This window comes from Nipponia nippon, unplaced genomic scaffold, assembly GCF_047370975.1.
Source record: "Nipponia nippon isolate SJK-2023a ecotype South Korea unplaced genomic scaffold, ASM4737097v1 scaffold_37, whole genome shotgun sequence".
Lineage (NCBI taxonomy): Eukaryota > Metazoa > Chordata > Aves > Pelecaniformes > Threskiornithidae > Nipponia > Nipponia nippon.
The window spans coordinates 127,676-146,239 of NW_028262355.1; the positions used below are offsets into that span (position 1 = coordinate 127,676).

Consider the following 18,564-nt stretch of genomic DNA (forward strand, 5'->3'; position numbering starts at 1 on the left):
TGTCAATAGTTCATTCACATCATGCAACAATCTTCCATCTTCACATGTCTCCCTCTCCCTCGCCTTGCTACCACCCACGTTACGGATGCTGGATTTATTCCGGACTATACCAAAGTAATGGTGAATTATGTACACTTGTGATGGATCTCAGCTAAAACATAAAGGATGCTCTGAACATCTCCAGAACATCTCCAAGGGCTTGCAGAGACAGCGGGAACCCCTGCATGAAGCACTGCTGCTTTCTTCACCCCTGGAGCACGTAGGCCAGCGTTGGGAAGCCCGTTCCTTACATGTCGGAATAACAAACCTCTGCTGCTTGACATTAGTCTGGAGAACTATTAACAGGCATTGGCTGAATATCAGCTTCTAATATTATATATTTAATTTTTCCCTCCAACACCTTCACTCAAGCATTTGAGATTTTGCTCAACAAAATATGGGCAATTAGTTGTGAAACTTGCTCGAGTAGCCTAATCCTGAGCTATTAAAACACAGATACCCAGAAAGGTTCCTCTATGCTTAAAATATGTTAAAAATATTGAAGTTGTGCAATCAAGCACCTTAAAATTAGGAAACAGCAGAAGTCATTTGATTACCTATGCGGTTATATGAACATCGGTATTTTCATACATATCCCAACATCTGGCTAAAACTTTGACAGCAATAATACAAAGCACGTCTCTGCCCTCAGACTCGCACCATCTGTTCCTCCCCAAATCCTGCCAAATTCTAAGTCACTGCTCCAAAGCGCAGAGAGACTTCTGAGACCAAGGGGTAAGAAAAAAGAGGCCAAAGAGTTTAAAAGCAATTCCTGGTAGACATCACTAAGTAAAGTTTGGTCAGCTCCCGAAGCTTTGCAAAACAAAGTAGTTTTTAAGAAGGACTCGCTCATTAACAGAAGGATCACGCAGCCTTACCCTCTCCAAGCACGCACCAAATTTGCTTAGAAAAGGATACAGGTGTACGAGCACCAGGATAACAAAATTCAAGCAAATACAAGCTGGATCTTTTTATCTGCATGTATGAAAATGCTTTGCAGGAGTGGGAAGCATTATCCTGGCATCGAGAGGCTGATGCAAACCCTTCTCCAGCCGTGATGGGAGCAGATGCCACTGTCCCATCCTTGGGCTGGTGCTGGGTCGTGCTTCTCCGGGCTGCTGACGGCACCAGAGCTAGGGCAGACCACCAGATACCTCCAGGGCACGGGACTTCACACGGGGAAGCTGAGGGTACATCACCTCGTGTAGCTTTTGAGCCTTGCACAGAGCACAAGACTCATCCAACTCCCGCCTTCTACTTGTAAAATTAATCATTCACACAAAAAAACTTGCACAAGTCATCGCAGCTATATTAAAATACCCAGTTCTTCCCACCACGGGTACGTAACATGGTACTCGCTAGATACATCCTAATAATTAATCAGTTTAATATGCTTGAGCTGCAAGGCAGAGAAAGGGCCAAGGCAGTAAAAGCAGCTCATTTTCAGGAGAGTTACATCCCTCTAGGCAAAGATCTGCCGGCACCGGGACCAAGTGCAGTGGGATCCGCTCCCCAGGGCATCGCTGGCACACAGCAAACCCAGCACCTCTGCAATTCGGCCGGAGACTTTGGGAAGGAGAGAGTTTTCACTGCAGGATTTGATATAAGCTCCCAAAATACCAGAGCTATTGGAGTAAGCCGTAAGTATGTAATTGAGTGTCTTTTTAAATAAGACCAAATTCAACGTCCTGGACTCTGCCTGGCTTTCATGAATCACAGCTGAAAGCAGGCACACAAAACCCTATCTACGAGCGCAACAATAAATTTACACCTTGCAGTTCTCTCGACATCAGGAAACACCATAAAAATACATTTCAATTTAAGATACTCAGTTTAAGTTTATACCCGCGAGAGATGAGAACAGAGGCGAAATGATTGCCATATACCACTCTTACGCTTTCAACAAAAATACAAACACACTGCAACACCACGTCATTACTTTCCTCCACTGTCAGGTGTGTACATCTTAATTCCTTCTAGGCTCAAGATAATTGATTTGGAAAAAAACCTCAGTCAAGTCAAACATGTACCATTTTGGTGCAAATCACAACTTCCCAACACTTCCAGCAGGAGAGAACTGGCGAGCTGATTTCCAACTGTGTTTCTATTTTTCAGGGATCGATTCATAAAGCACATCTTAATCCATCCCCTGACCAACTCCACCACTCTCCTGGCACCCACCAGCAGGATGGCAAGGGGAACCTCCAACCACGCCAGCTATCAGGCAGTTAATGCAAAAATACCAGCCGTGAACCAAGCACAACCTCACCCAGGCAGCCAAAAACCGGGAGCCGGTGTTCCCAGTGACTCATCCCGGGTGGGGACAGCCTGCACATCTCACCGAGGACTTGCTAAGTCACGGCTGCGCGCCCTCCGCACGTCTTGGCAAAGCCACCGTCACTCTCCCACAGGCAGCCAGCTGGCAGGATCCGGGCACGGGGCTGCCAACATGACGGTCTCGCACCTTTAGACTTCCATGGGCATGCAATAAAGCTCTTTTTGTAGCACAAGCCACCAGACACATGAACCCAACGGAGAAAAACCAGTGCCAGCTCCACAGCGAGGAAGGAAGATGAAGAACCAGAAGTACGCTGGATAAGCCCATAGCAGCAGTTCCCGGTGGAGGTGATGGCAGTGATTTATCACTGTTTATCGCCAGTTAAAGTAGGTGAGGAGTTTCACGTCCACTTTGGCCATCTTTGTGGACAACCGCTTGCTGAGCTCTGGCAGCGAACGTCCCACATTGGCTATCAGTAGGACGCAACGCATAAAAGTCACGTCAGCCACAAAGGAAGGGGCAGACAGAGGTTTTGGCATGGGCTGCAAGCGCGGATGAACGGATTATCCTTCATCAGAGGTGAGGGAGAAGCAGAAGAAGGAGGTGACAACCGAGACCTCTGCCAGCAAGCACCAGCCCTGCAAAAGGAGCCCTGCAAATGCAAAGGTAGCTTGGCTTAGAGCTGCACTTGCATAAAAGTTACTCGAGAATTACTGCTTATCCTTTTCAGCATGACAGCTACTGCCCAAGCGGCACATTTCAAGAAACATTTCCCCTCCTCTTTTTTCTTTAAGCCAGAAAACGAAAACTACATCAGTCTGGGAGAGACTCTTCAGTTGAACGAAGTCAACAAAGCTCAAAAAAGAGGAATCATGCATTACTTGGCATTCAGTCAGCACTGTACAAGGTAATATTTTGTAACCTGTTTTTTTTTTTTCTATCGCAGATTCATAATTAAGACCTCTCGTTACCAATTTTGACCTCTTTCATAACTTCTCTATATCAGCTATCAGGGTGTGCCTGGCTGGAGGAGGCAGAGACCAACCCACCGGGGAGCCCATCTAAGAGGGTGAGGCCCACACTCTCCGCGGGCTTCAGGTCCCATCACAAACTGCCTTTTATGTCACATCCCACGTGGTTTTTTCATCCCTCTGGCTTGTCTTTTTAAAAGTCCCATCATTCTCCAAAGGACGCTGAACCTAGGGATAAAAACCACAGCCAACACCGTTTACTGCTATTGCAGCCACTCTGCCAGGTCACATTTTTCCAGAGTTTCTCAAGAATATGCCCTAACGGCTGACGCGCTGCTACATGAAATGGGCCAGGTGGGTTCTCCATGGCAGAAGAAAACTTCTGGAGTTGTATTATATTAATAAAATAAAATAAAAAGAAAGCTGCTGGCTTCCAAGCAAGACAGCAAGGCCACTCAAGCTCCTGTGTTTGCAGTAACGTGTCTCTTCCGTTGTTTTTTTTGTGGAAAATGCATGTTCAGACATTTCTTTTCCAACTTCAGGAATAAAAGCCTTTGGGAATAAAGGCTACAGAGACTTTCCCTTCTTTGGTGTACAAGTTAACCAACTGCTAGTTCCAGCAGGGAAAGATGGATGAACCCCACAGAGCAAACAGGCTGCTGAATAAACAGAAACGGTTAAAACCGGGCAGGACTTGTTTGTATTCAGCGTGGAATAAAAAAATTCTGAAATGTTTGGCCACTGTGCAGGGGCGGCATGCAACACGGCTGCTTGAAAGACAGTCAATTTTGGCTGTGCATCAGCACAGAAGAAAATTATTATGGAAATAAAGCCTGGATAAAATGAAACGTTATGGGTGAATACTAGCTCTGCTGCAGCACGGCAATGCTGTCACATCTCCTCCCAGGGCTTACGTGGCTCCTGGGCACCACAGGGCTGCCACCATGGCTTGTTACGCTGCTACAACGCGCGTCAGTGCTCTTCTCCCCGTGGCAAACAGCTCACGCGATGCACGCATGCCGGCACACAACATGCTCACGCTTGTCCAGCAGCGCAGGGCATGCAGTGTGGATTAGGCTTCAACGGTGGCCAAAGATGCTGTTCCCACCACACGCCACTGCTACAGCTCAGAACTAGGTAGGAGGCACTTAAAGGTGCAACTCCCCAACCTTCACCCCCGTGGGTCTGCAGTACTTTTTTTTCTTCACTTAGAGCTTTCCAAGATGAGCCACAGCCTGGAAAACCAATACCATGATCTCAGCTACAGCCTCCATCCATCAGAAACACAAAACCATCAAAGCGCAGGAGTCATAGAATCACAGAATCGTTTAGGTTGGAAAAGACCCTTAAGATCATCGAGTCCAACCCTTAACCCAACACTGCCAAGGCCACCACTAAACCATGTCCCTAAGCACCACACCTACCCAGCTTTTAAATATCTCCAGGGATGGGGACTCAACCAGACCAAAGTCCAGGATTATTTCTTCAACGCGAGGGGCAACAGCACCTCCAAAGTTGAGGGTTGCAAGTGTTGGTGGCATCTCATACACCTATGCACTGCCGTCTGTCTGTGCAATCTGAATGTTTTGCTTCACTTCGCTATGTCAGCGTGCCCTCTTTAAGCAGTAATACCTCTTCATAAGCTGCTATGCAGGTGAGTAACGCATCTCTTTTTTTTTTTTTTGCACACATTTGTCACGTTATGAGCAATACCCATCAAGACTCTCACCCTTGGCCACACACACAGCAAGAGATGGGCGAGGCGCCCAGCCCAGCTAAACCAATAAGGCAGTCACTGGAGTTTTCACAATATGTGAAAAATATCATAGAATGGTTTGGGTTGGAAGGGACCTTTTCAAGGCCATCCAGTCCAACCCCCCTGCAATGGGCAGGGACATCTTCAACCAGATCGGGTTGCTCAGAGCCCCATCCAACCTGACCTTGAGTGTTTCCAGGGATGGGGTATCCCACCACCTCTCTGGGCAACCTGTTCCACTGTTTCACCACCCTCATCGTAAAACACTTCTTCCTTAAATCTAGCCTGAAAGTCCAGTAGATATCAGGTTTTTTATTAAGGCAACATCTAAAGGTGCTGCCCGAGGCAAAAAAAAACCTCAGTTGCCTACAAAGAGAAAGGGCACTTCCAACAGATACCTGCGCTGATTAGGACTAGCTGCTGGTAATTACCAGCCTTTGCATCGAGGAAACGTATTTCCCTGCTTGTTTAAGCAGTCAGTCCTTCACCTACAGCAATGCAGAGGATACCGCTACCCTCGGAGGTGCCTCCACACAGCCTGGGAAAGGTGTCCCAGAAATGTCCAAACTTCCAGCCTGCCCAGCTGGACACAGCTCTCCAACTGTACTAAATGCTGCACCCATTTTGGTTGCATCAGAGCAATCAGAGGTGAGACACTGCTCAGTGTTTCCGTACGCAGTTCTCAGCCTGGGCATGTCATTAGTCACTGTAATATATGATTTCCCATCAATTTACCTGGTTAAGTCAGGGCTGAACATCCCTGGAGACTCCTCGCTGCAGGAAAGGGGATGGTCAAGCCATGGCAATAGCAAAGGGGTTGAACCCAAGGACAGTGATGGTTCCCACCACCAGTTCCCACCACCTTTCTGTCTGTCAAGAAGAGATAGGGTGCACATGTATACATCTAAGATCTTCAGCCTTCATCAGCACTGCTTGAAAGCAGGAGTATCTGAAGACAAATATTCCCCGAATGTTCTCCAGACCTAAATCACAGTCAGAATTTTTCCAAAGTCAGCTTTCTTTAAAGCAATAATCTAAAGCCATGAGAAGGGACCTAGAACTTATAGAACTTGTTTTCATAGTCATCTCTTCAGAAACCCATCACTGGCACCAGCAGCTTAAGCAAACCACTGCACAACTTCATCTTGATCTCAGCGGTGCACTAAAAACACAGAGGGAAAAACATCCGAAGTAAACAAAGGCAGAGCCAGACCCTGTGAATGATCATCAGGGGCTACTCCAGCTCTAATCCCGGATCCGACACTAATTCTCTGTGTCGTGGAACAAGTCAATGAGTCTCTCTGAACTTCCACCGTGGAAATCATATTTAACCTACTTCTTTCAGGATGTTTGGAGGATTAGCATTCATAAAGCAATCTGAAGATTAAAAATGCCTTAAGTACTGTAGTGTGAATTTAGCCTGACCACAACGAGAACACCCATAAAGCCTCAATGCACAACAGGCTCTAATACACTTCTGTATGAGCGTAGCTATTGCACTGCATCGTTAGCGATATATAAAAATGCAGTAATTTAATTACCACTGGATTGCATCCCCCCAAGTGCTAACGACAGCAATGAAAACCTGAGACAGTCTAACTCTGCTTTCAAATGAATAAACAGAAGTTGTACACTGTGAAAATAAAAATCAGAGTCTTGCAGCGGTGTAACACAGAGAAAAACCACCTCTGAAACAGCCTCCAAAGCCAGAAATTGTTCCCATTTCAGTGGGATAACTGGAATTTGGAGCAGCATCGCTGCCGAGAGCAGCAGCAGCAGCTTGTTTTACTCGTTGGCTTTAATTGGGGTTTTTAGAATACCACGCCTGGCGTCGTCGGTCAACGCAAACATGAAAACACAACTTTGGGGTAGTCAGACTTTTCCATCAGAGAAACCCAAGAAGATATTACTTTGCGTCCAGTCGAACAAGAGTGTTTAAGGGCACGCTTTCTGTTTGCATTATCAAACATCTGCTGCAAATGCATGTTTTATGCTGCAGCTGCTGAAGCCAGCAGCAACATAAGGATGGCTTTTCAAGTGCTATATATTGATCTGGATCTTTTTTACACTGTATCTTTCATAAATAGCATGGATTACCCTATACAACTTTTGTTTTTCCTTCTTTTTTTGTTGGGGGGGGGGGGAGGTAGATAACTTTTTATACAGTGGGTTATACTGACGGGGGAGAAGAATGAATTTTTTCACCAACAACCTACACCCACATGGGCCACACCACAGCTCCAAAATACATTTTGGCCAGAACCACCCCAGAGCTGCTGTAGCCCTTCCCCACCCCAGTACCATCTCTACCATACAGATAACATTGCACCTTAATGCAACGAACTGGAGAAAGAAAACAGCAATATCCCGTTTCAGCAAACGGGAGGCCAAAGCCTGGCGCAACATCACTCAGCTGTTGCGGGTGTCCGCGGGGAATGTTGGATCATGCACAGCCCATCCAGGGTCTTACTCGAGAAGATGCATCGGGCACGATGTACCCCCCAGGGTCCATCCTGCGCAGCTTCAGAGCCCATTTGCTCACACACACCTGGGTTTTAGCAAGAAGCCAGAGAGAAATTACGGGCTTGAATCTCTCAGTTACTGGGAAAAAGCCTAAAAGTACCAGTTTGGCCCTGAATGGGAAAGGATGAGCACCCAGCACGATGCTCAAAGAACAGGGAACGTGCAAATTAACCGTATCTTCTGCGGTGGTCGCCAGCAGCACAAAGCGTTACCTTCCCTCTGTACAACACTATTTAACACGCGTATCAATTGGACGTTTCTGACGCTGAGATCAAATACCACGTTGCAATTAAGGTGTCTTTGCAGAGGTCAGAGCGCTTTTATGCGATGCTCCAGCAAACCAGTTACTCCTCCTGTGAGAGCAGTGGGAGGCCCACTGGTCCCAGCTCATTAAGGTACCTTCTCCCCCAACAGCTTTGTGCAGCCGGCTGGAAATCCCCCTTCGATAGCAAAGAAAATCCTGCGTACTCAAGGTTTCTGCAAAATGCTGAGCTGTCTCCAGTCTTTCCACCAATTCCTGAGGGCAGGCAGGCAGGCAGGATGACCTTCTCCCGGGATTTATGCTTCGCGTACCCCGTTGGGGAAGAACACAAGCTCCTCGGCCACACTAAGACAAGGTCAGCAATTCTTTTGTGCGCTGTTTCTAACGAGAGGAAAACACACACCCGGCCAATTTTATTAGCTCTCTGCACCCTTTTCTGTGCTGGGATAGCACCCACAGAGCATCCCTGGCTCCGACCCAAGCCACTCGCAAGCAGTGGCTGGCCCCTGCGGAACACTGCAGCCCTGCAGATGGAGGAGGCTTCGTATTGCGTCCTTCCAAAAATCATCACGTGGGGGCAAGAATCACGGCGGCTTTCTGCTCCCTAAGGTTGCATGATGCTACCCCGGCAGTTCAGTTCTGCAGGCACCAGGAGGACAAGTCAGTTGTTCTTCTACCCCATGGCAGTCCCAGAAAGAAGGTCCTTCATCACCTCAACCATCATCAGCCACCGATGCTTGTAAAACTCCTACACTGCCATCTAATTAATTACAGTTGATATACATTAGGAAAACCCCAGAAAGATTTTCAGAAACAAACGGGACCATTGACTTTTGGGTGCGCGCTGTGGGTTCTCCATCCTGAGGTCTCCAGAACTTCACCGAGGACATGGGACGGCAAGCAGTGACTGGGAGGTGGGCAAGGGCAATCGCAAGGTCTTTGCGCTCTGATGTAATTATAGTGCTTGTAAACACCATTTTGAATGTTTAACGATATTTGGTGTTACAGCTTTCACACCTCAGAGCTTGAACAGTTCACCTGCATCGCAGCAGCAATTACGTGTCTGGTGTAGCCTATGACAACTCCTTCCAAGTCGATGATATTTCACACACGCAATCATTACTCTTAGTTAGGCACCGGCCTTTCTGTACCGTAAGCTCTCCGGTGCTGTCCCATTTATGATTTTTCTATAAGGGATGTCTCATTTATGATTAAAGCTGCTAGCAAATAGCATCGTTCTCATTCCAAATTGCTAAAAAGAAAAAAAAAAAAAGAAACTAAAAAAAAAAGAGGATCATTTAGTTGGCCACTTACCCTCAGAGCATCTCTGTCCTCTCCCATAGCAGGGCAAGTAAGACTGGAGGGTCTCTCCTCCAGTCCTTGGGAAACATCACCTCGAGTCTCTCCCATTTTTTTTCCTTTGTATCACCTCTGCAGAAGTTGCATCCAGCTGCTTTTGCAAACCCTGAGCACCGGCATGTTTATGGCATAGCTCTTCCAAAACCTTCTCCCCTCCTCCCTATCCCACTTTTAACTCTAAACAAAAGAGATCCCCCTGGGTTTCTCCCCTTCCTAAATTCAAGACTATTGAGTGTTTTTTCTTCTGACCCTTTTTTTAGGCTAGAGCTTTAGTTTCGAGACGGTACCTGCTGCAAAGCCCTGCTGAGCTGCAGCACAGATCGGCCCCGCAGCTCGCTGCAAACCCCCGACCCAGCCTCATTCACCGGGAGACCTAAACCCTTCCCTGCCTTTAATATACCACAGCATTCAGCCTCATTTATTGTGCCAGTCTGATTCCTCTTGCGTCTCTGTCAGGGGTTAATCTCTCTTTTCACTCCTACCTGTTCTCTCATTGTATGGTTTTAAATCCTCTTGTAAAGCTTGAAATTTGAAGTGCTATCAAAGGACACCACCACCGTGCCCATACCCCTCCCCGCCTCTATCAGGTTATGGGCAGGGTCGATGCTGCAATTTCTGCTCTTTTCCAGCTCCAGCGTTGCACCCCACAGCAGAAAAGAGAGCGGTCGTGGCCACGTACAGCCCCACCGGCACCTGTATCTCCGCAAGACACAGATCATCTGCGTTAACGCAGGCCAACAGTGATTTTTACACTTCAACACACGCTTTTGACAGTGCAACGCAAGACTTGGGTGCACTAACTTCCAACAAAAATGGAAAGCCACTACAAAATAGAGTTACCCGTCTGCAGTCCAGGTGGTTTTGAGCATTTAGTGCCAGAAACAGCATGCTGGCAGTGGCGCTGAAAAGGGAAGACCTGCTATTTCCATCTAACTTATAATTTAGGAATCACACAGTAGATGCTGGCCCTGGTTTGAATTGCAGACACCGGGGGTCATCCGGCACCGAGCTGCAGGTGAGACCAGCGGCCCAGCCACGCGGAAGCTGAACTCATCCACCAAATCACTCCTGCATTTCTTACTTTATTTCTTCTGCAAGGACTATCAACACCACTGCTAGGAGATCCTCACGCTGGGAAGGAGGAAGCTCCAGTCTAACCAACAGGTCACCACGACCCTTGTTTTCCCATCAACGTTGCAAGGGTCAGTTAAGGTTTGCAGAGCCCTTTCCTGCTCCTGGCAGGAGAACATTAAAATGTTTTGCATTTCCAGTTTAGCAGAGTTATACATGGATCCGATCAAGATATTTTTGTCTGACCACATGCAACAGGTTTACAGACACAAGGCATCTGTGAAAGCATCAGCCCAATGGAGGCACAAGTGAATAAAGAGGACGGCACTTCACCCAGTCCACGCACTTTTTGGGAGGCTTTTGCAAGTCCTTTATTACCCGAGATCTTTTTCATTGTAAGATATGAACACTGCACTTATTTTGTGGTTATTAGCTGATGTGTCCTGCTAATTAAGAGGTCCGCATATACGATATAATGTTGCTATCGCGGCAAGATCCAGATGTGCTAACTGGAAAACACACAGAACATACAGCAAGGGGTTTACGATGCTTTCGCCGTTAGATTTATGATTTGAGCGAAGACCACCTCACTACTTACCCCCCATTTTGGAAAGACGTTTGACAGCCTTTGGAGGGCCCACTCTCCTGTCCCATCACGCACAGCAATGCTATCCACACCACATACCTCTATCACCTAGTGCTGTTCAATTTTGTATTTTATTAAGTATAATGCATGAATTTTTTTTTTAAAAACAAAGGTATTAAGAGACCTTACTTGGACTAACAAGTCCTGGCCTGTGCCCAGAGTGAACCCAACCAGTAAAAAAAGGAAGAGATAGGGGCCAAAGACAGAAAAGCCACACAAATATATCCACTCCTTTAGCACACTGCAGTGATTTTCCTAACAGACTCAGCCTAGCATCTGGAGACAACACAGTGACCGCACCGTCAAGCCGAGCTGTCCGAGGATAGCTGGGGAGAAGAAAAATGGGGCTGCAGATATGAAGGGGAACATCTAACCTCTAACTAAAGCCCTCAAAGGCTGGGAATGAGAAGCTGGCATTGCGCTGTCACCGTGCAAACTTCGGTCACCTCCGTGGAGCTGGCAATGACTGATGGGACATATTCATCGAGAGGAACGTGGGTCGGGGCGAGTAGGGAGAAACAACCCCTGCTCGTGCGTGGAAAGCTCCCGGTCAGGCTGAAATAAAGTTTCAAGGGGAATTTTTGCTAGACTCCAGGCTTCTACCCAGAGCAATGACACACAAGGAAATTAGAGCCACCGCCGGGATTTGGGCACACAAGGGATCTTTTGTTCCTCTAAGAAAAGCAAGAAGCAGCAGCCAGGGCACCAGCGGCTGTGCTGGCTCTCCGGGGGATCCTGAACGTTCTCCCAAAGCTTTTAGTCTGCTTTCAGGAGCGCAAATGCCTTCTGCAGCACCTAAAGGCGTAAAAGACACCAACACCCAATGCACCTCACCAGGCAGCATCAGGAGGATGGAGACCAAGAGCAGAGGAGGAGATGGTCGCGTCACCCTGCAGACAACATGTCCCAAAGCACAAATTGCTTCGACCCACACAGCCCCAACTATTAGCAATCACCAAACGATGCATCCTTCCACCATCCCAACACTTGACTCCACCGCCTCCGGTAGCGGCACTTGGAGCAAATTAACTCCACGCTGTGTATTTTGCCTCAAACAATATTGTTTCAATGAACTGAGCGCGTTTAGTCTCACACCAGCTATGCAGGGAGTTTCTAAAGAGCTGGTCACTGGAAAAATTAGAGGCTGTCACATATGAATTTTAATCACTTGCCTTTTTTTAAGCTGTTTTACATGCAAGTGCAGCGAGTTGCTTTGCAGCAAAGAATCCTCTTTGGGAGAAGCTTTCATGTAAAGTGGAGTTTTAACGCATGGCCCCATCATAAGCGTTCAGATGCTTTGTGAAATATTTTGTCCAAAAAAAGGGATCAGACTCGATGATCTTAAGGGTCTTTTCCAACCTTAATGATTCTATGATGTTATATACCCTCTGCAGCCCCTTGCCCAGCCCACCCACAGCTTTTTTTCCTTTTTCTTCTCCCCCCCCACCTTTTTTTTTTTCCCTTTTCAGTTGGCATTCCCTGATGACAGGGCAACACTAGACAGGATCGAGCAGAGCTTTAAAGCCACCTGTGAAGATGCCTCCAGTCCCATCTCATGGACACCACCAGCTCCAGGCAGGCAAGAAAGCACAGGACAACGTCACTAACGCCTGTACACCAGCAAATGTCTTTACATTCTGCCCCAGCACTCTGTCTCTACATGGCAATGCTATACTAGAAGTCCAGAGAATTAAAAATCTGATTGCCTCCAATTTTGCCTCATTTAACAGAGAATCTTAGATTTTTGTGCCCTTTTTCCTTGCCATCCACTCAATCCCATTCAGTCACCTCCACTGCGTCTTCCCAGTGTGCTCTGGGCCACTAATAAAGCTAAAATATACATATATATATATATATATTACATACATGTATTATGCATTTTATATATTTTATATAATATATATTATGTATGTGTGTATATTTATTCTATTTTTTTAGATAGATAGATAGATGACCTTGCCTTCTGCACTGGAGAAAAGCTATTCAAGGTGACGTCACGGTTCCCGATCATGTCCTTGCTCTGTTTGTCCTACAAAAATATGGCCCACCTTGCAGCCTTCCTCATCCAGGTCTTCACGAAAAGGATGTAAAGTTTGCCCTCAGAGGACTGCTGCAACTTGAAACCCCGCAGCAAGGGAGAAGCCGGCACCATCAGCCCGCTCACACACTCGCTCCGAGTTTGCGCTATTTGCCTGTGGCCTCCAAAACATCTCAAGCACCATTTCAGCAATGCTTTTTTTGAAGAGTTTATTACCCCAGTGCAGTGTCTGGTCTCAAGGAAGCAGTTTAATGCGAGCCAGCTAATCAAGTTCTGCTCTGCCACACAAACTGCATGAATATTATCCCACGGACATATATAAAAGCATGAAAATGAAGAAGCTGCTCATTGCAAAACTTGGAGATGACGCTCCACCAAACACCAGACAAGCTCACGCAGGAACAACTGCTCAGTGGCTTCAGCAAGTAATTTACTCAGCACATTGTTGCTCAGTGATGTTACAAATAACACCAGCTGTTTCCAAGCAATCTTCCATGAAGAAAGCTTGTTTTACCTGTTTGATTTTCTTACTTACATTGAAGACACTCTCGTTGAAAGAAAACCAGAGAAATTCAAACAGAATGCACATCTGCATTATTAGTCTCACTTTTCTATGATGTGATTTGCATTTTATTTGTTTTTAGAATGAACAATTCAATTTTTTTACAAAATATGTAAGCCCATATATGCCTATACATACACAAGCACACATTTACATAAATAAATAAAGAAACCCAGAAGGCCAGCCAGAGACTGGTTTCCTGCTCTCATTGCAGGTTTGACCTTCTGAGACTGCAGATTTGAGCTTTATTCCTGGTTTACAGGATACACCAGGCATAATGCAGTTGTTTAAAAGCTAAGAAGCTGCAAAACAAGCAATGGTTTTGCAGCAGTTTAGGTTTAACATGCTCACAGACCTCCATCCTGATGGCCGAGCTGCCCACGTACCCGTGTCCCACCACGCTCACGTGCGCTCCCATTGCCTAAAGCAGAGCATCTCACGGAGTAATTCACTTAAAAAAGTAAAAAAATGTCCTGTCCAACACACTACATCCATCGTCCAGGAAAGACACCATCCATGTGCCCTGCTCAAGCAGCTCCACCACTCTCCCTGCAGCACTGCGGAGGGAAAAGCCTGAATCAAACTGCGGAGAACACAACGTCCACCCAGAAGCTTTCAGATTTAAAATATAGCGTGCTACATTTTAAGGCGCATTTCAAATAACCAGGCAGATTCCTATAATCCACATTACAATCTCCTCTCAGCCCCATTTGAATCCCTCTTTTGTATCCAAGCCTGCAATTACCGTAATACCCGCCCGAAACAGCGAGCACCAGAGCAGCCCTGAATAGCGAGCGTCTTGTTTAAGAGCTTTGAAGGCGGTTATTTCCCTGTCCCCTCGCAAACAGAGCACTCCCTACCATCCACAGGTAGAAATTAGATGGGTGGCTGTCGAAAGCAGATTTACTCTGATAAGGAGGAGAGCACCGAGTTGAGCATCTCTGGCAAGAGATGTGGGAAAGCACCAAGTCTTCCCCAGCACGGACTTCAGCAGAAAAGCAAGCAGTTGCCTTGTATTTTAGATGTGTGCCCAGGAAAATCCATGCAGCTTGCTGCTCAGCCTGGATTCGTGTAACAAGGACACAGTCCTAAGCCTTCCTCTTTCTCTAGACAGCTCCCCAAATTTCTAAATTCTTCCCAAAATGGTTTTGCCCAAAGCACAAGCACTTGCAGGAGGTCTGAACTTGCAGGCTGGAGTCAGCTTGGGTACGACCCATCTGATCTCCACCCATGGCAGTGCTCCTCCAGATGCATTTCTGGATTGAACTGGGGCTCATCTTTGATTAGAAACACATCCTAACTCACCACTTACAGCTAAGACACAGCAGAAAACAGGTCGAAACCCTTGGTAAACAGTTCAGTGCTTACCCTTGCTGGGGCGGTATAAAAATTACAGTTAATCCACAAGGAAATCTAAACACGCTGTGCGAGTCCAGACAACTACAATAAAATGATCTCCGGTGCAACAACTTTCAGCTTCCTCTCAAATTCTCTTTTAGATCATGGCTTATCTGGTAAGAACAAAATCCTGCATCTGTCCTCAGCAACACAACACAGAAATAAAGAAAGTAAAACTCACACCAGGCTCATCTGGTGAAGACACTGCTTTGAAGGACCCACAACTATCTCCAGGTATTCACCAGAGTTACCTCCTACCTCAAAATCACAGCGTCTCAATGAAAAGGACCAACATTAACTTCTGGGCTTAGTCTGATTATCTCACCAAATTATCTGAAATGCCGTTTCCTCCAAGCTATTAAACATGACATTTGCAGAGCGGTTTGAATTTCTTCCAGGAAACTCATCCAAGCAGCAGCAGGAGAAGGATCCCCTTCTGAATCACAGCTGCACCGAACCCACGAGTTCCTGAGGACCGCAGTGATCCCCATCAGCCCAGCCCGCCCAGCAGTCTTGGCAGCCGGTAACAGGGTCAAGTCGGTAAGCAGAATTAATGAGAAACACCTGACCTCAAAGAGATTTCAGCACAAAGCAGTTCTGTACCGTGCAAGGGAGGCTGCCGCAGGAACCGTGTCTTGTAGAAGGACAGAGCTACAGCACCCATGGGTGAAGAGCCACCATGATGGGGAGACGCCATCCCACCTCAGGGATGGAAAGGCACGATAGAAGACACCGTATTCTCAGCAGAGATGAAAATCCAGAGGTTTCACACTCTTCCACCACTTGACTTTAATTGCATACTTGCAATATTTAATCAGGTATTTGCCCGCTTTTGATCTGACAGTTCGATCTGACGCTGTTGACTGAGGGCCCACTCACCTGGCCATCTGCTTATAGGCTTCCTCTGCCACCGCAAAGATGTGAGGATCCATATCCCCCATGTTTTGGCCGCTGTACGCGTAGATGACATCTTGTTCGTAGATTGGCAGCTGCTCATATGGATTGATGGCAACGAGTACAATACCTTAGAACAGATAAATAGGCAGATATATTACAAACCAAGCACAGAGTTAAGACTTCAGGTTTTTCCGGGCTTGTGTTAGTTGTTTCAATCAATTTTTTTTAAATATCATGCTTGCAGGAAAAGAAAGGATGAGAAGGGAATGGGGAAGGACTCCTAATTCTTATCTCCGCATCTCCTTCAAAGCGCTATGCTTTGATAGCAAGGCTATAAGCTCCAGTACAGCTACAGAGGAGGCATAGGAAACTGGTGAGAAAAGCAAATATATAATCATCTTCATTGTGTGAAACCAGACTTTGCAGAAAGAGTGAGAAGAGCAGCTGAACAGTGCCTGAGCCATCACTTCAGAAAAGCAATTCCTATGCAACCAAAGCTCTGCTAGACCCAAACAAATATCCCCGGTTTTCCCCTGGCTTAAATTCCGAGTAAAAGCTCATAACAAAGAATGTACTCAAATCAAAATGAAATGCATAGTTCACAGGAAAGGAATGCCAGAGCCTGCATTAAAGCTTTAATGTCGCTTTTCTCTCCAGCTCTAGGAACGCCATGCCTGCTTGGAGGAGGCAGTGAGCCCAGGAATTAATGAAAGGCAAAGCCACGCGTGGTGCTCCCCTGTGTGCTCGAGGGAGCTGGTCTGCACCCTGCACAACTGAAGCACTGACAAGTTCCACCTCCGAACTACCTTCAGGTTTTGCAGGTATAAATTGTTATTATAAGGAGCTCCGGAGAGCACGTGGCTGGCGGGAGTGGGCGCCGTGCTCCCAGCCCAGCCGATTCACAGCTCGGGCACGCTCGAATTACAGCAGAGCCCAGGAACTCTCAGCCTGCAGCAAACACCAGGATACGGTGACTTAAACTAGAACAAAAGGCAAAGGTCAGCCAAGTCACATCACCTGCCTCCGCGGGATATTAACCCAACAGCTTCACCTCATCGTGCCCTGCTCCTGCGTCTTGGTTCTGTTAGGGTCACGCATCTCTTTCCCTCAGCGACTGAAAACACGCCTGCAGCCACGACGCAGGCCAAGCTGAAGGGCAGTAGTTGCCTCAGCACTGGCTGCCAGATAAGCACTTTTCTCCCCTCCTTAACCACTTTATAACTAGAGCACAGGGTACGCTGCGCTCACACGGCGCTTCGTCGCTAGACCTACACTTGCTAAGCCCAAACAGCCAAGCCTAAACCCATGCATTTTCATTAGCACGATGCTGTGCTCAAGATTATTATAAACCCTCACGAGAAGCTGCGCTAATGACACCTTACTGATTTTGGACGAAAGCAAGCTTGCATCTGACCGGGAGCACACATGCAGCGGCAAAAGGCTGCAAGTGATGCCAATAGTCTAACATTACACATCATTAAATATTTAAAGGAAAGTCACCGCTATTACCAGCCACTAAGGCCACGTATTTCAAGGGCGCTACCTTAAAGAGTCATCTCCTCCTGCCAAGCATTTCCTCAACAACCCTAAATTGCTTTAACCCTGCCACACAAGTAGTCCCATGCATTTCACTGTAATCTTGCAACTCGTCACTTAGAGAATCGTTAGTCTGCATCACTGCTAGCAAGGCCGTCTTGAGCAATGATGGTTCAAGAGGGTTCAACATTCAATATTATCCAACGTAACTGAATAAAAATGGCTGAATTGCCTTCTTTGTTTTATTTTTTAGTTTGCAATTTGTTGACATCCATTGACAGGTAACTGCTGTCTTGAATGGTTTTGGCAGCTCGCTCTCCTTAGGAATGACAAACCCAAGTTCATACCTGCCCTCCTCCAGCTTCGAATTTAAGAGTTAGATGACCCCAGAATCATCAAGAAAAGGCAAGAAACAACAGTGCAGCATTTTTTTTTTTTTCCCAGCCTTCCAGGAGGAAAACTCACTATGGACATTTCTCAGTTGCATCACATCTTTCCGGTACACTGCTGTTCTCCAGTTGTTTGCGAGGTCCTACCTTCCCCCCCCGCCCCCAGACTGCCAAGCAAATGCAAAGTTGGCCTCAAACTCATCTGACAAGACGTTCCCACCAAGAGTTACCTACACGGACCGTGAGCTCTGGAACTTCGCAGTGCACCAACCCTCAAAAATCACCTCTGGTTTTGCAACCTAAAGCTTGTTGGCACACACTCGTGTCTCTCACCTGCCCCAAATTCACAGCCCCTGGACCTTCCTCATGCCACAGCCTCTGGTTTGTGATCTCAAGAGGTTTCTATGTGGACATGCTCTAACCCACTGCTTTCCAGGAGCTGAACGTGTGGCCTGGACACTCACCACAGTACGTGTAGATGTGATTGGACTCGAGGAACCTGACTTTGAGGTTGTGGAGGACCGCGGGCTCGTGCAGGTAGCTCAGGGCCGTCAGGTCATTCTCTCCCACCAGGATATCCGGATTGCGCAGGAAAGGCAACTCATTTCCTTGGAGGTCAATAGGATACTCGTAGAGCTGAAGAGATACACATGAGGAATGTGAGAACACAAAAACCAACAGCTCCTTTAATGTCTTATAATCCAAGGATAACTTCAGCCTGATGTAGTCAATACTTGCACCTCCTGCTCTAACTGGAATGAAAGCCCCTTTACACTAAATGCTATAGGGACCTGGGTGATCCTGCTGTCCCACACTGCCAGGAGACAGGACATTCCCCT

The 18,564-nt window shown here is 46.9% G+C and overlaps 1 protein-coding gene across 3 annotated transcripts in view; it reads right to left on the reverse strand.

The window, feature by feature from the left end:
• MYO5B (myosin VB) overlaps positions 1 to 18,564 on the reverse strand; it is a 153,808-nt gene that overhangs the window by 100,590 nt on the left and 34,654 nt on the right. For all 3 annotated transcript variants that reach the window (XM_087772767.1, XM_087772768.1, XM_087772769.1), the window contains exons 3-4: positions 18,190 to 18,361; positions 15,783 to 15,927 (exon numbers count right to left, since the gene is read on the reverse strand). In XM_087772767.1, coding sequence (XP_087628893.1) covers positions 15,783 to 15,927; positions 18,190 to 18,361 — 317 coding nt within the window. The remainder of the gene's footprint in view (positions 1 to 15,782; positions 15,928 to 18,189; positions 18,362 to 18,564) is intronic.